The 22,921-nt window shown below is 40.7% G+C and overlaps 1 protein-coding gene across 1 annotated transcript; it reads left to right on the top strand.

Annotated features, from left to right (window-relative positions):
* The first annotated feature begins 251 nt into the window (after nt 1-251).
* On the top strand, nt 252-18,236 carry LOC311252728 (tetraspanin-8-like). The gene is made up of 9 exons (XM_084346210.1): nt 252-447; nt 15,057-15,122; nt 15,240-15,356; nt 15,490-15,564; nt 16,740-16,832; nt 16,992-17,084; nt 17,189-17,248; nt 17,348-17,431; nt 17,707-18,236. The coding sequence occupies exons 1-9, from the start codon at nt 388-390 to the stop codon at nt 17,839-17,841; spliced, it is 783 nt and encodes a 260-aa protein (XP_084202336.1). The 5' UTR covers nt 252-387; the 3' UTR covers nt 17,842-18,236.
* The last annotated feature ends 4,685 nt before the right edge of the window (nt 18,237-22,921 follow it).

The raw sequence follows: 22,921 nt of genomic DNA on the forward strand, positions 1-22,921 counted from the left end.
TTTTGCTTTTTGTTTTTTTTTTTACTTTAAAACCTTTAATCTGCAGACAAGGGCCATAAGGTGCCCCTAAGACACACACAAAAAAGTTAAATAAAGCTCAACTATTTCTGAGCAGATTGTACAAAAACCATTCACCCCTGCCTCTCCAACTCCACCCACCCACACACATACCCAGCCCTCCTTTCCAGATGGGGAGGGAGGGCCTTCACAACATGGGGGAAGCCCCCCTCTTAACTCTACGGACACTCATAAACACCAGGCTACAGTGCGCAGCAAGGAGTGCGTTTTCTCTCTGTCAATCTCCGGGCTGTCTCTCCCCGTGGCATGTCGGTTTGTTCTGTTGGAAACCTCTGAACTGTGCTGCACATATCGGTCGCCACAAACAAAATGGGGAAAGTGAATGTATGTTTGAAGCGGAGTTACATCATCGTGACAAGTTTGATCGCGGTAAGTTGTTTTTCGTATTCGTGGAAAAGACATTTTGGAAAAACGCACGACGCACGGTGGTGTAGAAAAACAAACTGCTGCAGGACAAGGAAAGGTGTTATAATTAATACAGTTTCATTAGTAAAGTAACATTTGATCGTGTGGTATAACAGTGACTCGGACTATGTGTGTATGACTGCTTGTTGGTAACTCACACTATTATGCCTATTACGCGATATTATGTCGCAACTAGGATGTTTTCACCCAGTTGCAAAGAAACTCTGCAGTTATCTATTATTTTCATTATTAATTCATCGGCTGAATATAAGCCTATGTAGGTGACACATTGTTTGGTACAGGTTAAATGTAAAAGTAATAATAATAATAATGAAAATAGTTAAATATCGCCCCCAAATCCAATTGGTTCATTTGTTTGTACAACAGTGTAAAACCCAAAGATATTGAGTTTACTATCATATATGAAAAAGGAAAGAAGGAAATCCTCAAAATTGGGAAGCTAGAAATATGTGGTGCATTTGTTTTGACATGTTTTAACTGTGCATATTTTTATGACCCTTATTCTTAACCTGTTTATTTATCTTTGTATTTATTTATTGTAGGCTGCAGCTGTTGCGCAACAATTACCCTCAGGATAAATCAATCAATCGGTTCTATCTTACCTTATCTCTTTCTTATTCATTTCTCTTGAAGAATGACTTCAAAGATGAATCGATTGTCACAGTATTTGCTGAGGAATCTTTACTGATTGACTGAATAATGAATTGATAAATCGTTTAGTTTTCGCTGTTTTTGTAGCACCACAAAGATATTTTCTGATCATATATCAACTTCATCTTTAAAGGAGCACTATGTCGTTTTAAGGATGACATTTTAATCAGAAGAGAAAAGTCTTCATTGATTAACTTATTAAATATTACATTATTGAATTGTAAATATTACTTCTCCGAGTTTCTGAATTGCTTTCCAAAACTATACAGTGCCTCTTTAAAACCAAAACCAAAAGAAAAAACTAAACCAGAACAAGGAATGTAAACAAAATCTTAACGTGCACATGGATTTAACTTGAGACCATTGGGATAACACCACCATCAACATGTTGACATTCCGACCCATGGCTACTCAGTAGTGATTACTACATTACTACATGAGTAACCAGTACTCATGTATGGGACCACACCCATTTTCAAACTCCTGCACTTTAATCTCAACTAAACAGCTGTAAGGTCTGACGTAGTTGTGACACTATGGCGGTGGCAAAATCTGTCCACAGTCCCTACTTCCTGCCCCCTTCATCGCCTCGGACTTGGCCCACATTTTGATCTCAACTACACACTTGTAAAGTTTCATGACAGATACCTGTTATGCGTATCAGCAATAAACTATCATCCAGGACCTGAAATATTACAACATGATAGTTACAGAAAGAGATAGAAAATTGACCAAAATACATTTTTAATGATGTTCATAGAATAATTATTGGTGCACTTATTACAGTGTCCTCACCAGATACAACAGATATATTTCCTTTAACCTGCCTCATTCCTTATCATGACTTCTATGCATTGCAGCCAATCACATTGTTTTTTAAGTTGTACTGAGCTGTACTGGGCTGGGGCACTTCATATTTCAAGTATAAAGTAATAAAGTAAACTTTTAAATTGACCACAGATATATGGATGGTTCCTTCCGTTTTGAAATAATCTCATTTCCCAGTGTCTTTTGGGCTAAAGATTCATTGACTCCATCCATATAGAGCAAGCATAATACAATATCACAGTAAGTTCAATACAGTATATCATAGAAGTGCCACTAAGCACATTCTTTTGAACTGTAAATCATAAATTAACCACAAATGCAATTCAGCAATGTGAGAAACAACACTTGCAGGCTAAATGTACAGTGGCTCTTTATTGTTGTGGTCACTTTTATGTAGGCACTTGACTTCTGTAGGTGTAATTAAAAATACATCCATACCAATGTTGAAATGTAACAATATGTATTTCTAATCTTCACTGACAGCACAACATTGTAGGACCACAATACATAGCTTCTCATTAAGGCATTGACTGTCCGTCACACTTGGAAAAAACTTGAAAAATAAGCCCATTTAGCTGAGTACTGTACAAAGAAATGTGTGTTGCACCGCTAAGAGAATGTGACACAAAAATCAAAAGGTTAGTTTACAATTAATATACCTGCATATAATGTTATAGCCAGTCATGAACTCAAAAATGAATATAAGGTTGAAAAGAGCAGCCTCTTAATCGCCTAAAGGGAAGAGTGTGTGATTTCATTTCGGAAAATTTTGACTGGGTAAAAAGTAAATCTCAAAACTTAGCATAGCACAGCTCTGGGGATGCAGCAGTCGTTTTTTCCTCTATGTTACCAAATAGCTCACACTAATTTAGGCTAATACCTGTTCGGTCAAGTTGGTTAACACTGCAAACGTATTGTAATGGCCCAATAAAAGATGACCTAGATGTGAAGCAGCCTTTTTTAAGTCAATTGCAGACATGTCATTTTAAAAACAGCTTTCTTTGTGGTCAGGGGTTACCAGAACAGACTCAGGTGTGTTTGTCTGGGAATAGTGCTGCTATCGCCTGCAGTGAGAGAATGTTCATAGACTGAATATAACGTTATAGATTGATTTTTACAGACTGTGGTATGTTTTCACAGCTTTAACATATGTTTACAGTTTGGGCTTGGGGGGAGAAAAAACAAACTGACCTGGTTCATGCCTTACATTAGCTAATATTGCGCAAGATCCACCTGCTCAAACTACACAAGCACATCACAAATATAGAAGATGTACCACAAACACAAAATATGGTCATGCTCAATATGCAAATGCAAATGCTTCAAAAACAGGTGTAGGTGAAATAAATTTTATCCAAACTCAAAAAGTAAAATCAATAATAGAGATAACAAGAGACACAATTACATGGACTTAAATTGGAAAAATATTTTAACTTATCAAAGACATGTATTTTGTTTAGTTTAGTTTAGTTTATTATGATCCCCATTAGCTTTACGAGGCAGCAGCTATTCTTCCTGGGGTCATTCATTTACATAAGTGACAAATACAAACCATCAACAAACAACACATACTTAATACATAAAAACAAAAATACATACAGAAAACACATACTTAATACATACACATACACACAAAACATCCAAGACAAACACCTAACAGACATTACCAGCTCCTACATTGAATCACTACACAACATTTACTATGTATCCTGTCACACAAGGATGCCAAGACCCAATTTACAGATTTATACTAATGGTCAAAATCACGATCCAAATAATAATCTCTTAGTTTCATTTTAAAACTAACCATATTTCTTTGTTGTATAACATAATTCGGAGGGCATTCCACTCCTTCATAGCTCTATATAATACTGTACATTGAGAAAGTGCCCTGGGTAAACTAAAATAACCTCCAGCAGCATGTCGAGTTGAGTAATTATGTATGTCTGAAGTAAAAGATAATTTTCTATAAAAAATATCTGTCATTTTAGTTGTTATAATATTTCTAAGAAATACCATCAACAAATATGACAATCTGTGCTGAACATCCAGCCAACAGAGACTGGCATGCATTTGACAAATATTCGACCTTATTTCACAAGTAAGTGCAACACGTGCTGCTTTGTTTTGTATAAGTTGCAGTTTTCTGATGTTGGCTAGTGAGGTATTGGACCAAACAACTGTACAATAATCCATATGTGACAAAACCAGTGCTTGAATGACTTGTTTAGTAATTTGTATTAGATATTTGTATTTGTATTTAGAATATTAGATATTTAGAGCATCTCCTAATCATTGAGAGAATGTTTCCAATTTTAGTTATTATCCTCCTAATATGCATGTCCCATGATAGTGTATGATTTATGATAATTCCTAATAATTTTACCTCTTTCGCTTGTTTGATTAATTGATTATTGATCATAACATTAAGCTCTGGGTTTGAACGCAATGAATAGTTTGATCCAATAACCATAGTAGTTGTCTTTGACACATTCAAAATTAGTCCATTGCAGCTAACCCACTAACAAACCAATTTCATTTCTTCACTTAGATTTCTATTTAATTCATCAATAGTTCCTTCAGCTAAATAAATTGTTGTATCATCGGCATACATTGTCATGCAAGCTGTTTTTAATGCCAAGGGAAAATCATTGGTAAAAACTGAGTACAAAAGAGGTCCAAGGCAACTTCCTTAAGGTACTCCATGTTTAACTTGTTTTAAGTCTGACTCAGTTCCATTAAAATAAACCATTTGCCATCTTTCACTCAAATAACTTTTAATAATTACCAAAGCTGATGATGAAAACCCATAATGTTTCGTTTTGCCAATAATAATTTATGATCCAGAATATTGAACGCTGCAGAAAAATCCAGGAAGACAGTTCCTATCATTTTCTTTTGCGTGATTTCATTACACCAGTCATCTAACATTTGTGTCATAGCTGTTGATGTGGAGTATTTTTCCCTATAAGCATGCTGAAAATCTGTAAATAAGCTATTATTAGAAAAATATGACTGAATTTGTTCATACACAATTTTTTCCATGATTTTACTCAAAATTGGCAATAAACTGATAGATCGAATATTTGACTCAGAAAACTGCAACTTTTTGTTTTTTGGAATTGGTATTATTTTAGCAATTTTCCATTTTTCCAATTTTTTTGTGTTAACTGAAAATAAAAAAATTAACATTGTGTGCATAGCCCACCTCATTCATTTTTTTGAGTGAGGGAGACTCGAATCAGGAGAAAAGGTGTGTAGTGACAAAGGTTCAGTTAGCTTAGCACAGAAAATTAGGGCTGTAATCAACCAAAGAAAATCTTGGTCGGCTGAAGTCCTGAAATGTCGACTAAAAATCGACTGGGGGGAGGGGCGTTAGATTAATTAGCTGCGCAGTACTTGGTAGCCTTGTCCGCCTTAATGAATTATAAATAAACATAAAAAAACTAGTAGGCTATTTGCAGTATATTAAATCATTTTTGACCTAATTATTTTGCACTGAAATGACACACTCGAGTCTGCTCTGACAGTGTTGCTTCACGTGCACCTGCGCAATATCATAGCCTATTTCCGAAAATAGTACTATGTCAACTAGTGATATCTGCACAAGGACTGTTGAGGAATATGCAAAATAATTTAGACAATTGTTTTTGTCATATGTTATAATAACTGACAGACACTATCATTTCAGCCGCTCTGTGCGTGTCCTCGCACAGAGCGAGGCGGAGCATAGGAGCTCAGCTTCGCGGCTGAGACACGAATAGACTATTAACTTAAAGCTTTTACTCTTAAACACAAAAGGCACATCCACTTTAATAAAAAAAGAATATTTATTAAACAAACCAGATCAAGACGAGAGCAGAAACGAAATAAAGTGCATAACTGAAAAATAAAGCCTAGGTTCAAAACAAATACAAACAGTGGGCACAGCGCAATTGCGCATTAGGCTAAAAAAATAATAATAATAATAAAGTGCCCAAATCCAATAAATAATACTAGAAATAAATGTGCACAAATAAAAAGGGAACCATAAAAGTACAACATGTTATTTAGCCAAATTTTAAACCAAAACAAAATAAAGTGCATAACAACAACAAGGTAGGGTCGCTCAGAGCAAATACAAAATAATTAAATCAAATGCCCAAATCCACAAGTATTTCAAATAAATGGGCAAAATTATAAAATGTTATTAATGTCCAAAACGAAATAATGTAAAAACAATGAAATAAACAAATGGCTACTCACTCACAGAGAGTACAATCAGTGTCCACTGTCCACAAACTATCCACACTTTTTTGTGTTGTGCGCGAGAAACACCAGCATATCCACGTTCTTTGGAAGGAGACAGCTTCTTGTTTTATTGACAATAAATCCTGCCTTGAAGAAAATGCGTTCAGAAGGCGTGGATGTTGCAGGGATACAGAGCAGTCGCTTTGCAACTCGGGCCGGGCTCGGGTATCTGTCTTGGTTTTTTTTCCACCACCCCAATGGTCCAGAGTCAATTTTGGTTCTGTCCTGAAGATAGTTTTTTATTTCTTCTGTGCTTCTCCCACCTGATTCTGTAGAAACAAGATCTTCCTCATCTCCGCACAACAGCATAGCAATCTCCTTCTCTTTGTCGGTTTGCTCTCGCTCTTCTTCGTAAAGTTTGGGTCAGACAGAACTGCGGTGATGGGCCAGCGTTGCTCCACCAGTCGCTCTAACATTGAAAATGTTGAGTTCCAACGTGTAGACACATCCTGGATTAGTTCATGCTGAGGGACATTTTGCTGCTCCTGCTTCTGTTTTAGCCCAGTTTTTGCTTTGTGGCCCTTTTTGAAATGTCCCACCACATGACGTGATGCAGCCACAGCACGACAAATTGGCTCTTGTTTGAGTGCAGCGTTAATACAGAGCTGCAAAGTATGCCCGGCGCACCTGACGCCCTGCATCTCTGGCCATTCAAGTGATTCCTTTAGTGTTTCCACACAGAGTGCCATATTAGCCGCGTTGTCACATACAACAGAAACTCTCTTTGCTTCTGTACTTACTCAATATTACTTGAGTAAAGAAGTTGAAACAGTAGTTCTACTTTTACTGTAGTCAGTATTACATGAGAGTTCCACATAATATGAACTACATTTTTTCTGAAGTTAGTCAGTTGTCAGTATGGCATCACAGTTGACATCGCTGGTGACATCACAACGTGACGTATGCCTGATTTCATAAAGTTCCAGAATGTCTGTCCTTTTCAAGATGGCAGACATTCTGGAACATCAACTTCCAGAATGGCTTTCACCTTCAAAATTGCTTTCATCTTCAAGATTGCTTTCATCTTCAAGATGAAAGGGAATTACATATATATATATATATATCAGAAGACTGCATCTAAATTCAGTCAGTAACATTCGGGTCACGATCACATTGAGGACACAAGTTTTTTCTGAAACGTATTCAGATAAGTATTTCTTGTAATTGCAGTATCTGGAAACATTTGACTGAAAAATGTCTTCATCATCAGACACAAGTGAAGATGGATTTCCGGAGAATGACATCCTTGTCAGCAGCTCAACCAGATACCTGATAATGGGCTGTAATGGAGAGGGATCTTTTGGCCAAGTTCTAAATTGTCTCAATTTAACAACTTGCAATACAGAAGCAGTAAAGGTCCACTTGCACGACTCTGAAAACATCAATCAAAGGGAGGTGGAAATGCTCGAAGCAATCAAAGCTCTTGATCCAGAGAAAAACAACATTGTGAGATTCATGGAAAGTTTCAGGTTCAACGGTCTCTCTTGCCTGGCCTTCGAGATGCTGGACAAGAGCCTTTTTGACCTGATGAAGGAGAGAAAGCTTACACCGTTGAGTCTCAACGAAATTCGCCCTGTGATTTACCAGCTTCTAGTAGCATTTGATGCCCTGAAGGATATGGGCATGCTTCACACAGACTTGAAACCTGACAACGTAATGCTTGTCAATCACAAGGATCAGCCCTACAAGGTGAAGCTGATTGACTTTGGTCTGGCCCGTCCAGTGAGCCGACTGAAGGTTGGGATGCTAATGCAAGCGAATTCATACAGGGCTCCAGAGGTCATTTTGGGCCTCCCATTGTCTGAAGCTGTTGATATGTGGGGAGTCGGATGTATCATGGCATTTCTGTATTTCGGTATGAACCTCTTCCCTGGAAACTGTGAATACTATCGGATGGAAATTATGGTGCAGCTGCTTGGTCAGCCAGAGGACCACTCACTGAATGCTGGAATAAACAGCTTGAAATATTTCAGCAAGGAGGAGAGCTCCGGCAGTCCAGGGTGGAGACTGAAAACACCAGCGGAATACCTGATGGCAGGAGGTGTTGGCCTTAATGTAGCACAGAGGTTTTCCGGCAAGAATTTGGAAGATGCAGTACAGGGAAACTCAAAGAAAAGAGATGCTCTTGAGTACGAAGATTTGATGGCTTTTTCAAGCTTCCTAAAATCGTGTCTACATCTGGATCCTAGCAAGAGAATCACACCCAAGCAAGCCCTAAAACATCCCTTCTTTACGATGAATCACCTGGTAAATGAGAAAGACACTAACTCATATGCAGGTGAGGCCCATCAGCTCATGGCTGTTTGCTGCATGCAGTATCCAGAAGGAGCAGGCGATTCCCTCACCCACTCTAAAACTGGAATGGAGTCAGAAAACGATTCATTATCTGAGAGTTTCAGTGATGATGACGCTGACATTGAGAGTTTCAGTGATGAATACTCAGACATGGACAGTTACACTGGTCGACATTCAGGCACTAGGTGTTCCGGTGGTAACGATGCAGACATTGAGAGTTTCAGTGATGAATCTTCAGACATGGACAGTTACACTGGTCGATATTCAGGCACTAGGTGTTCCGGTGGTAACAATGCAGACATTGAGAGTCACACTGGTCGACATTCAGGCACTAAGTGTTACGGTGGTAACAAGGCAAACCTTGAGAGTTTAAGAGATTTTTCTTCAGAAATGGACAGTTGCATTCGTCGACATTTAGGCACTAGGTGTTACGGTGGTAACAAGGCAAACCTTGAGAGTTTAAGAGATTTATCTTCAGAAACTGACAGTTACATTCGTCGACATTTAGGCACTAGGTGTTCCAGTCGTAACAATGCAAACATTGAGTCAGGACCAGCCACCATGGATGCCTATGAAAGAGACGTTTTCATCAAAACACAGAGTGATCCATCTCCTGCCAGTCTCCGGGAAGAAGATGCATTTACTGAGTCTTTCAGTGGTAGAAATGAAGCCACTGACACTAGAGATTCAGTCACTGGATCTCACAATATAAATAACAGTGAGGCAGACAATATTGAGCCGAGCTGGACATTTCAGGTACAGAAGAATAGTATACTCTACAGCAACTCAACCAGTTACCTGGTAATGAACTTAATTGGAGAGGGATGTTTTGGCAAAGTTGCAAAGTGTCTCAATTTAACAACGAACGAAAGTGTAGCAGTTAAGATCCACACAGAGAATGACGAAGATTTCAATCAGAATGAGGTGCATATGCTAGAAGAAATCAGGGCTCTTGATCCAGAGAAAAACAACATCATACGGTTCCTGGAAAGTTTCAGGTTCAACAACCTCTCTTGCCTGGCCTTTGAGATGCTGGACAGGAGCCTTTTGGACTTGATGGTTGAGAGGTACAAGAACCCATTTAGACTCAATGAGATTCGCCCTGTGTTTCACCAGCTTCTAGTAGCATTTGATGCCCTGAAGGGTATCGGCATGCTTCACACAGACTTGAAACCTGACAACATAATGCTTGTCAATCACAAGGATCAGCCCTACAGGGTGAAGCTGATTGACTTTGGTCTGGCCTGTCCAGTGAACGCGTTGGAGGTTGGGGAAATAGTGCAACCTTTTGGATACAGGGCTCCAGAGGTCATGTTGGGTCTTCCATTGTCTGAAGCTATTGATATGTGGGGAGTCGGATGTGTCATGGTATGTCTGTTCTTTGGTCAGTCCTTCTCCTATAGACAGTGTCTATATGATTTGATGAAAACCACGGTGCAGCTGCTGGGTCAGCCAGAGGACCACTTGCTGAGTGCTGGAATATACAGTTTGCAGTATTTCAGCAGGGTGGAGGGCTCCGGCAGTCCAGGGTGGAGACTGAAATCACCAAAGGAATACGAGGAGGCAACAGGTCTCCAACCCCAGCTTTCTTGCGATTTTCCCGACATGTACATGGATTTGGAGGATGCAGTACATAAATGCCAACCAAGCAGAGACTTACATACTCTTGGGTATGAAGATACAATGGCATTTATAAGCCTCCTAAAATCATGTCTACATCTGGATCCTAGCAAAAGAATCACACCAAAGCAAGCCCTGAAACACCCCTTCATTACGATGACTCACCTGGTAAATGAGAAAGACACTAACTCATATGCAGGTGAGGCCCATCAGCTCATGGCTGTTTGCTGCATGCAGTATCCAGAAGGAGCAGACGATTCCCTCACCCACTCTAAAACTGACATGGAGTCAGACCCTAGAGCTTTCAAAGCAGATTTACAGAGAGATTCATCTTCTGCCAGCGTCTGTGAAAACGATTCATTATCTGAGAGTTTCAGTGATGAATCTTTAGACATGGACAGTTACACTGGTCGACATTCAGGCACTAGGTGTTACGGTGGTAACAATGCAAACATTGAGTCAGGACCAGCCACCATGGACGCTTATGAAAGAGACGTTTTCATCAAAACACAGAGAGATCCATCTCCTGCCAGTCTCTGGGAAGAAGATGCATTTACTGAGCCTTTCAGTGGTAGAAATGAAGCCACTGACACTAGAGATTCAGTCACTGGATCTCACAATATAAATAACAGTGAGGCAGACAATATTGAGCCGAGCTGGAAATTTCAGGTACAGAAGAATAGTATACTCTTCAGCAACTCAACCAGTTACCTGGTAATGGACTTAATTGAAGAGGGATGTTTTGGCAAAGTTGCCAAGTGTCTCAATTTAACAACGAACGAAAGTGTAGCAGTTAAGATCCACACAGAGAATGACGAAGATTTCAATCAGAATGAGGTGCATATGCTAGAAGAAATCAGGGCTCTTGATCCAGAGAAAAACAACATCATACGGTTCCTGGAAAGTTTCAGGTTCAACAACCTCTCTTGCCTGGCCTTTGAGATGCTGGACAGGAGCCTTTTGGACTTGATGGTTGAGAGGTACAAGAACCCATTTAGACTCAATGAGATTCGCCCTGTGTTTCACCAGCTTCTAGTAGCATTTGATGCCCTGAAGGGTATCAGCATGCTTCACACAGACTTGAAACCTGACAACATAATGCTTGTCAATCACAAGGATCAGCCCTACAGGGTGAAGCTGATTGACTTTGGTCTGGCCTGTCCAGTGAACGCGTTGGACGTTGGGGAAATAGTGCAGCCTTTTGGATACAGGGCTCCAGAGGTCATGTTGGGTCTTCCATTGTCTGAAGCTATTGATATGTGGGGAGTCGGATGTGTCATGGTATGTCTGTTCTTTGGTCAGCCCTTCTCCTATAGACAGTGTCTATATGATTTGATGAAAACCACGGTGCAGCTGCTGGGTCAGCCAGAGGACCACTTGCTGAGTGCTGGAATATACAGTTTGCAGTATTTCAGCAGGGTGGAGGGCTCCGGCAGTCCAGGGTGGAGACTGAAATCACCAAAGGAATACGAGGAGGCAACAGGTCTCCAACCCCAGCTTTCTTGCGATTTTCCCGACATGTACACGGATTTGGAGGATGCAGTACATAAATGCCAACCAAGCAGAGACTTACATACTCTTGGGTATGAAGATACAATGGCATTTATAAGCCTCCTAAAATCATGTCTACATCTGGATCCTAGCAAAAGAATCACACCAAAGCAAGCCCTGAAACACCCCTTCATTACGATGACTCACCTGGTAAATGAAAAAGACACTAACTCATGTGCAGGTGAGGCCCATCAGCTCATGGCTGTTTGCTCCATATGTCATTCAGATAAACCAGGTGATCCTCTCACCTGTATTAGAACTGACACGGAGCTCAGACATGACCAGCCTTGTGACTTCAGCGATGGACTTGATACTCTTTTGCAACTGCCATTCGACCACTTGGTGTTGACGACGTCAGGACGAGAGTAAAGCAGATTCTGTTTCAGAACACCTGTAGAGTCTGCGTCAGAGTTTGAAAGCGAGCATCAGTGTCCACACCCCCCTGGGTGCCCTTCTCCCTTTCAGCATGGAGAATGAATGTTATCCTCATTCAGTAGGGCAGCTTGGTGGCTCAGTGGTCCCAGGGCCATGTGGACAATAGATGTTCTCCCAATGCTTCCCTTGGTTTACCCCGGGTGCTCCGGTTTCTCCAACTTCAATAAATATTGAGAAAAAAAACAAATGTCATTGACATTCAGTAGGGTAGCATGGTGGCTCAGTGGTCCCAGGGCCAAGTGGACAATAGATGTTCTCCCAATGCTTCCCTTGGTTTACCCCGGGTGCTCCGGTTTCTCCAACTTCAATAAATATTGAGAAAAAAAACAAATGTCATTGACATTCAGTAGGGTAGCATGATGGCTTAGTGGTCCCAGGGCCATGTGGACAATAGATGTTCTCCTAATGCTTCCCTTGGTTTACCCCGGGTGCTCCGGATTCTCCAACTTCAATAAATATTGAGAAAAAAAACAAATGTCATTGACATTCAGTAGGGTAGCATGGTGGCTCAGTGGTCCCAGGGCCAAGTGGACAATAGATGTTCTCCCAATGCTTCCCTTGGTTTACCCCGGGTGCTCCGGTTTCTCCAACTTCAATAAATATTGAGAAAAAAAACAAATGTCATTGACATTCAGTAGGGTTGCATGGTGGCTCAGTGGTCCCAGGGCCATGTGGACAATAGATGTTCTCCCAATGCTTCCCTTGGTTTACCCCGGGTGCTCCGGTTTCTCCAACTTCAATAAATATTGAGAAAAAAAACAAATGTCATTGACATTCAGTAGGTTGCATGGTGGCTCAGTAGTCCCAGGGCCGTGTGGACAATGAATGTTCTCCCAATGCTTGCGTGGGTTTCCTCCGGGTGCTCCGGTTCTCCCACATCAACAAATATTCAATAAATTATAAATTTATCAATTTTTCAATAAATTTATCTGAAAAATAAAAATTAGTATAACATTTACGTTTACGCTGTAATCTGTTTTTCTAAAGCTTTGCAGTGGACAAGGGTTGAAATAATTATTTAATTTAGTGGAGGAGTAGTGGAGGAGGAGGTGCAACATGCACAGCCATCAAAGTAACACTGCAGCGAGGTTTAGCATCATTTTATTTCTGGACTGAAGACGTTAACAGTCTCCTCACCGCTCCACACAGATCTGATATGCTTGACTTTTCGATGGAGTGGAAACCTGAGTGACTATTAAGTCATATGCTTCATATAGTCAGGATTTTCTTGCAAAGTTTGTTTCCATTTGACTTTTGTTCCGCATTCCTTTTAGTGATTGATAGATCAACTTTTTCCCTTAGCTGAGAGTATGCAGAATGGACTGGTCCATCCGGCTGAGTTTTTGCTAGGGTCCTGGAATCACTGGATGCAATTTATCAAGTTACATGCAGCTTCTTCTGCAGCCAATAAAGGCTTCAATTTAGTGTAAAATGTTGGAAAAGTGGTAAAGTAGTAAGCAATACAAAATATACTGTGTGTGTGTGTGTGTGCACACGCTCATGGGTGCTTTCCCGCGCATAGTTGCCTGTGTTTAGGTGTGTGTGTGTGTGTGTGTGGTAATGTGAGTATGTTTGACAGTGCACAGGGAAATTTCATCTTGTTGTATGTGAAGAGGAAAACTTTGTTGCTCATTCGAAATGTCAATAATCTGATACCTCAACACAACTACAGTCATTGATCTGTCTAGTTGCTATTCGTGAGCAACATCATGCTGAGCAGCATGTTGATCAAGGAACCATAATGTTCACAAACACAACATATTATTGGCACCCTCTCAATGACTCAGTCTTAGAGGAATATTTTACTACGTTCTGCCATATTTCTAAATTCTGTACAATCCTGTAACTGCCCAAGGAAACTTAAGTAACTCTTTTCTAAAACAAACATCTGGCAAAACACTTAAAACTACTTCTGTGGTAGTTCCTGCTATAGTTGCATAGGTGGGTGTTTTCAGGACCTCATTTTGCCGTGATGACACGCACACACAGATTGACAAGGTGAAAACTGTCAGTTCCCATGCAGCCCAAGCAGTTGGGAACTGGATTATGCAACATGTGGTTTTGTCTGTTCATGTGTCCCTCCAGGTGTTTTCTAACTGTCACCGTTGTTCTGGGAGGCTGGTGGTTACCTCCCTGTTGTTTACTGCTCATTAATTCATTATACAGTTTGACGCTTCACAAGCTGTGGGAGCAACAGGCTCTCACAATTTTTCCCAGAGCTCTTACAACAGAAACAGACTTTGTAATGCCTCAGTAAGATTAACACAGGTATTGAGCCTGTAGCAGCTGACGTGGAGGGTCAGCACAGTCATCATGGCTAGGTCAGCTGAATCAATGAGCAATACGTCAATTTCTCAACAAGTGATTAAGTTAACCATGCACAATTTCTGACCCTATTCACTGACGTCTTTCCCAAAGATCTAAATGCAGATGTCACCTCATCACTGGTTGAGCAGCCTTTGTACTTGCATTTTTTTTTATGTTTCTCATTTACTCTGGTTTTATCCTTTAATGTGTCGCCTGTGCGTCTTGGCCAATGAAATCTTCATACTAACTCATGTTCATACTTAAGGTGCAATGTAAGAACTGGCTACCTCCTGAATACGTGCTACAAACAAAATGGGGGGGCAGCATATCACCAGAGCAACTGCTAACTGCTAAGAACTGTAGCTGCCGTGAGCTAGTTAGCTCAGCTAGCTGTGCAACTAGTGGTCCCGACTGGGAGCTCGGAAGAGGTATTACTGGAAAGGACGGGCAGGGGCTAGCTGGTTAGCATGCTAGCTTGAGAAGATATCACCTCAGTGACTAGGGTTAGGGTTAGGGGGTTATGCCCCTTTTAACAGTGAGTAATTTGGGCTGTATGTGTGTGTGTGCTGTTGCAGATCATGAGTGCCTTGCTGTTGGCACTGACTCTGTTCAGCCACGGAAAGTTCCACGACGATGAAGAGGTAACACATGCATCAACAGTAAATGAAGACACTTAAATCAGTATCTAATCTATATCCATCCATCCATCCATCCATCCATCCATTGTGCTGTCATGTTTCTCTTATTTCTCTCTGCAGGTAGAGAACATGCTTCCAGGCATACGTGCCATGTATGTTTTTTCCATCGGAACTCTTGTCGTCGCCAGCATTGGCCTGTACGGTGCCTGCAAAGAGAAGAAGTGGGCGCTAATAGTGGTGGGTAAAGAAAAACACGTTATTATTCATTTTAGTAGTTCTAGTTCTTGAAGCAATAACCAAACAACAAAGTCTTTTTCCCAGAATCTGATTGCTCATGCATGTATCCTGTATGTTTGTGCGTGTGTCTCAGTTTGCAGTTGCAATGATCCTGAGCAGTCTGTACTTGATTGCAAATGAAATTGGAGGACTGGTGGTGCTACCAAAGGTATTTCAAAGTACACTTCGATTTGTGTTGCTCTTTTGTGAAATTTCTTTGTGAACTAGGGCATATTTGCACTCACAAGAACTCATACATACCATGTAAGCTAGCAGGATCAGCCATCAGGAAATGGCTTTATTGATTTTATAGAAAGCTTCTTGCAGTACTTCAGAGCGCTATAGGCAGGGGCAAAGGTGGAGTAAAAGGTTGGCTAAATGCCACCCTGCTTACCGTTAAGGTTGCCACACCTGTTTTCCATTCTCACATGACATACTTAAGGTTTACAGTAATGAAGGAGACAGGTTTAGGCGGTAACAAGACGTAAACAAAAGCAGGCGGCTTTTTTTTGGAGCTGATGGTGTGGATTTTTTCACCTGAAATTACGCCTGTTGCTAGCCGAGTTAGTTTAGCTGTAGCTAAAACTGACTCTGTGAGCTAGCTACGCACTGAAGCTGACTTTTTAATGTTTACAGCTGATTGGTTTTAAAGGAAAAGCCTGTAGAATGGCCTTAAATATGAACATGGTGGCTAAATACATTATGCTTAAAGACACAGAGAAAACAAAAGCAGGCTTCTTGGTTCTAGCCGTGGATGTGGATTTTTCGACACAAAATGACGGCTTCTGCTAGCAGTTTGTTTAGCTGTTACAAGCTAGCATAAGCAAATGCTAACGCTAAAACTGTGTGAGCTAGTTCAGCACTCAAGCTGACTTTTTAATGTTTACTGCTAATATGTTTTTAAAGGAAAAGCCTGTCTAAAATATGCACTCAATGGCTAAATATGTGATGCTTAAAGACATGCTACTAAAGCTGCATTTCTCGCATGGCACATTTATGGTTTACAGTAATAACGGAGGCAGCTTTAGCCCTCGAAATTCACACATCGCTTAACAAGAAATAAACAAAACTACGTGGATTTTTTTCAGCTAAAACGCCTGCTGTTGCTGGCTGATTTGAGCTAGCGTAAGCAAATGCTGACGCTTAAACTAGCCTACGTGTGTGAGCTGGTTAAACACTCAAGCTGACTTATGTAATATGTGACATTTACAGCTGCTGCTCATTTTTATTTGGACTGAATGCATTTTGCGAATCACAAATGGGCTTCTTAAAAAAAAAGAAAGCGCTAACATTTTATGAATCGTCAGTTATCTTACTTTAATATCACTTTGTTTTGTTGTGCAGTTGGCTGAAGGAGTAAAGATGCACTACAGGGAAATGCCACTGACAAATGCTAGTGACGCTTTTTTGAAAGAATTTGAGGAATTGCAGACCGAAGTAAGTAACCTGGTGTGAGTTTGTCTGTGTGTTTAAGTTCAAGTTTAAAACAGATTATTAGTAAGAGGACTCAGGAGGTGGGGTCAGGATATGTTTTGCAGTTAAAAAGTCCCTCTATGTATTTAAATTTTCTTCTCTTCCTTTCACCTTGCTTCTCAGTTGCAGTGTTGTGGAATGGAGCAGGGCTATGAGGATTGGGGCTACAACATCTCGATACACTGCATTTGCCATGACGAGTCCACTAATCCATGTGTGAGTGTGATCGCTTCTTAATTTCTGTACCAAACCCTTTGAATGGTATAAGTAGTGCCTGTTTGGTAGTCATGCACCTAATGATGAATGCCTATGATTTCTAGGTTTTAGCTCCGAGAACAAGCAGCCTGAACAAGTATGGGCCCACGATGATTTATGAGGAGGTAATAAAAACCTTTATAATTAAGATGTTCATATCTGAATTTACAAGTTTGTATATCTGTATAAAACATTACACTGATTGATCCGCTCTCCTTTTTCAGCCATGCCTTCCACACTTGATTGGGCAAATGATGATTATCATAAATTTTGTACTGGTCGTAATGGCGGCCATCATATTACTCTGGGTATGTACTGTCAGTCTATATGTGTCTATCATGATTGTTCCCACCTACCCGCCATCTTACTAAACTGCTCTTATCTGCTCCTTTTATTCTGTGCACTTAAGCTCTCATTTACACTTAATTCACAGCTTCGCAGTTGTGTGGGCTATTAGAAAGGATCCGCCAACACTTTGTCTTTTCTGCCGCCCTCTGTCTCTTTCTGAAATTGCAGCTCTGTATTGTCAAAGGATCAAATAACAAGAGACATAGGAAGTAAGAACTGTCTCACTTTCTTTTAGGTCTTGTCAGTTGCTTTGTGTATCACCATCTTGTGTCGGCTGAATCGGAAGGAAGATATCCCTACGGTGGTTTACAGTCCGGAGGCAAAGGCAGGCAACTACACCGTTCTTTCAGACCCTGCAGAGTACACCTGATTTTTGTTTTTGTTTTTGGTTGCTCTTCTCCGTGGTGGAGTTCATCATGTCAGCATATTTTATCAAAGTGTAGAAAAACATGGGGATTGGTGCAAAGATATGAAGTGTATTTATGATGAAATAAGTGAAGATGAATGAAAGTTACATCAGTGGGTTTTTCTTTCTTTCTTAAATGTTCCACACATTTTTGTCTTAGAATGGGAAATTTCCTAAACAAACTGTGAACAAGCAGGGGACTGTTTGTGATAAAGCAAAAGAAGATGATGAAACAAAAGATACATTAGCTGCAATATTCACATTATGGATGTATAAGAGCTTTAATGTATGTATTTTGTTGTTTTATAATTTTCTGTATCATATTCTGCCAAACTTTTTATAAACTTTGTTTTCCTTTCTATGTTTATCCAACTTTTCTTTTACGTTTTAATCAAAGAAACCACTGGCATACTTGCGCTGGTTTAAATAGGGGTACACCGCTCATTTGCCTGGCCGATTATTGGAGCCAAAATTCAGCATTTTTCCGGTTATCGGTATCTGTGATTTTTCTGTCAGATTGCTGATCAAATAAACTAAATCTAAAAATGTGCTTCTTTGGCTCTGATGTAGGACCCTCTCATACAATGCCCCACCTAAAACATTAACTGATTGGTTACATGTCACAATTATTAGGCTCCAAACACTGAGTAATCTGAATCTGCAAAGTAACTAGTAACTAAATGTGTCAAATAAATGTAGTTAAGAGGAAGTATAAAGAAGTAGAAAAGGGAAATACCCAAGTAAAGTACCTCAAAATTGTTCTTAAGAACAGTACTTGAACAAATATTAATCAGTATCAGTGTCAGTATCTGTACTTCTACTCAAGTAAACAGTGTGTGTACTTTTGCCAACTCTGGATAAATGTAGTGGAGTATAAATTACAATATTTGTTTCTGAGATGAAGTCGAGTAGAAGTTTAAAGTTACATAAAAGGAAATGCTCGAGTACAAGTACCTCAAATTTGTATAGCAGTTGAGTAGATGTACTCAGTTACTGACCACTATTGTACTGACCATTGATCACCACTAGATGGAGCCAACACACAGTGACAGTCCCTTAACTCCTACTCCTCTCGGTGTAATGTAAAGAGATGGTTTCCACTAATAGTTAAAGCAGAATGATTATTTTTTTTAATAATCCTCCACCGTATTACCTTCAGCCATGTTTTGACTTTGACTTCCTTATCCGAGAGGAAACAGAAAACAGCTCCTGCACCACACAGTGTTGTTAATGAGTACATCACACTGCTAATCTGAGGCCAAATCCATCATGCAAGTCCACTTTCACATTTAAAACAGCTGTACATGAGCAGGAGAGGCATTTCTTAACCAATATAAAATATAATGAAGCATAAAAACCCGGGTGTAATTACTCTGCTGAGGGGCAGCATCCGATCTGTTAAAATTGAGCCTCGCCTCCTGTGACTAATTCATGCAGTTTTGATGAGAATGTTTAACGACAGCCGCGTATAAAAACCTCCATCATAAATAACTTGTGTCGGATGTACCTCTGGGCTGTTTTTTAATACCAGTTACTGTAAGCAATGTGAAAAGTGACTGACTGTATGGATGTTTCAGTTGGAGGTGGGTTCTGACACGCAGCCTGTCATCGAGCCATCGCACCGGTTGATAAAGTACCTGCCTGTGAGCTAAACTGTCTGCCAAAGAGACGCATTAGCAGTAATGAGTTTCTTCACTGTTTGAAGAGTTTTGTTACAAAATGACATACAATCCAGCAGAGAAGAGGTGGGATGATCAAGATCCTTGTAGTAACACTTACAGACTGAATCCTATACTGTATGTCGAGAGTTTTAATGTGTCTTGCCTTGGGAGTCAAACTTAATCATGACAGATAACGTGCAAATTCTTTCACTCACAATAAGTGTTTTTTTGTTATAAATAGCTCAAATTGACGTCAAATGAGATTTAATCGGAGTCATGTGTTCAGTGAATCCCCCTAGGTGGCATACAGGCTGCATATTCAAGTGTGGCGCTTTCTGACCTTTCAGCAACGGTTCACCTAACCTCACCTGCAGATGTTGACTGACAAGACCATCAACCAACACTTTTAATGGTGCAATATGTAAGAACTTTCAAAACATTCAGAAATTAACAAAAATTATCAACAGAATGTGAAGAAAAAACTGTTTAGACAGCTATGTACTGTGTGGCAGAGATTTCTACTGAAGTTAGCATGCTAACCAGCTAGCCCCAAGCCTGAAAACGTCATTCTCAAGACTCACCCAGTAGTCCAGCTAGCTGCACGGCTACCTGAGCTGACAACCTAATGGCAGCTACAGTCAGAATAAAGTACAGTTAGCAGTTGGTGATATGCTGCCCAAGTTTGTTGGGAGTATGGATTCAACAGGTGGCCAATTCTTACATATAGCACCTTTACAGATGAGACCCCGGTGCACATGCAGTTGAAGAAAAGCATCAGTGTGTGTAATTGTTCTGATCTACGGTACAGATAGTGAGAACAGGACTACTTCTTACTTCCTCCACGCAGACGGAGATGGGTGAGTCAGTGATTTCTCCGCGTCCTCGGGCCGAATCCCGCTCCAGCCGGCTGCAGATAAATGTTAACCCATTTCAGCAGCGAAGATGACAACTTCACTACTCGTCTCGCTTAGCCGACAAGCGGAGCAAAGGCTTGAGAATGAGAAAGGAGGTCAGGGGTTATGAAAGACATTAACCAAGGACACAGAGTGATATACTTCTCACAGAGAGAGACGGAGTAAGAGGAGGAAGCCTGGGGTTATTAAAGACACTTACCAAGCAATGAGGAACGGTACGTCTATTTCTGGCCATTTGCCCTTTTTTACAGCACTTTAAAGGCCCTGGAAACATATTTTCTCAATCAGCTTCTTACTATGAGCTATGGAGCCCACATAAAAAACAAAGTGTTCTGCCAAAGATAAACAGCTTTGGTTATTTCAGTTAAGAGATTTCTGTGTGACACATATTTCTCTGCACCAACAAGAATAGTAAAAGCACGATCTGAATTGAATCTGATGGCAGTTGTTTGTTTCGACACCCTGTTTGCTAATTTTGCCAGGACTGTTGAAAGCTGATCAAACCACATCTTAACCCACCGACCTACCATCGCGCAGAAGGAAGCATGCATGAATGAGAAACTCAGCTAACTGAGCTAATGTTACAGCTAGCCTCTCTTCCCAACTGTAGCTGCCGTTAGCTAGTTAGCGTCTAGTGGTCCAAACTGGGAGCTTGGAGCAACAGGGGAGGGTTGGTGCTTACATTGCTCGCAAGGGGGGATTTGCCATGCTAACTGGTTAGCATGCTAACTCCAGTAAACCCCTGCGACAAAATACAGAGACGTCATGACTTTAAAACTGGCATTTCTTCAGAGGCTGTTGATGACGTTAGTTAATCTTTTTAATGTTTTCATTCAGAATTCTTACATGTTGCCCCTTTAAGAGGACAAATGTACTTTTGATTTTGGGTTGAACTGTCCCTTTAAGATTCAAAACCAACGTTTTCAGCTGCTCGTGGTCTTGGAAACACCTGTGACACTGAGGTAGAAGAAGGATAGAAGAGATAGGAAAAAGAAACTAATGAAAGGAGAGAGACGGCTCAATTTCAGACTGATTAAGGAATGACCGTTACCTCTGTTCTGGGCTGATCAGCCTGTTTGAGGCTTATGGTAATGCCAGAGGTTCATACACAGACACAGTTCCTCGTTCGTGATTAGACGTATAAACATTCCAGCGGCCTTTGACCCGCCTGAGCTGCCTGTCCTCCAGTCACTTGATTGGCAAGTGGTTCGCCGTGTTTTCACTGGCACAGACGCTGATATGGGACCGTGCATGTGGGAGTTTTTGCTAACATATGCGCACGTGTGGGTTTTTTTGCGAGCTTGTCTGTGCCTGCGAAAGAGAAAGCAAAAAGGAGTGAGTGTTTTTCTGGGGCCGCTGTCAGCCATAGTTGATGCAGGAGCCACCTCTGGGTGTCATGCAGATGTGACAGTCTGTGAACACAAGGTGGCTGAGCACCGTCAAGAGAGGCTGGATGGAGGCAAAGGAAATAGTTACAGTATGTGCCTTTCCACTTTTAAGCTGCTACATTAATGTGAATATGCTCTGTTTAGCCTTTAGTAGTTCCAGTTGTTTTCTTAAGAACTCCTACACTTAAACTGCAGGTATTTATATAAGTGATTTATTTAACAGATGCACTAAGGCCTCATTCAGACCAAATCGAGCAACGCAGCAATAAGCGCAGTGAACTCTGCCTGGATAGTTCCGGGTTTCTGGCTACCGGCTTGGGAGCTACAACTCCTCCAAGAGAGGCTTCTCCATCCGAAACAGTTCGCAGAGTATTGAATGATGTTGTTTGAGGCACCGAGCGACAGAACAGGACACTGGAGTGATGTGGAGGACCTCTGAATGTTCGTGCATGTGACACCCTGACATCCACTGTGTCATGTACACCAGTGCTTTTGAGAAAAGATGAAAAATATCCATTTTAAGCACTATAGTGGTGTGCTATATTACATAATAATGTCATTTCTATAAATTTAGTGTAAACAACACTCTTCGGTTGTGTTTCTCCAAATGTGTTCGGGGACACTGGTGACCTAAACACAATACCCACGCTCACAATGAATGGGAGGACTGCTGCAGCGCCTGATTTGGTCAGTGACATTCACAGAGAAGGTGCATGAAGGCTCTTGGCCTGGATTCTTGTTTGCTTTGATTTCCAGGACAGAAGCTAACAAGGGTGCAAAAGTTCAAGCCGGCCCTTGAAATCATTTGGAAATGGCTCCACCACATGAGATTCACATTTAACACACAGATGATTCCATCCCCAGAAAGCATAACCTTTCTTTAGTCTGCACTGGTTTTGAGGAAGCTTGCTGTAAATGTACCTTGTGAAAAAATGCATGAAATAATAATCACACATGGCCGAACATGTGAGCCATCTGCACAAGCCTGACCAGTGGTCGTTTCATTGAGAGACAGTGTCATTCAACAGTAGAAACCACCGGACCTCTCTGCCGCTGCCCGGAGGCTGCTTTATCACCCACT

The sequence above is a fragment of the Pagrus pagrus genome, assembly GCF_965226575.1.
Source record: "Pagrus pagrus genome assembly, chromosome: 23".
NCBI lineage: Eukaryota > Metazoa > Chordata > Actinopteri > Spariformes > Sparidae > Pagrus > Pagrus pagrus.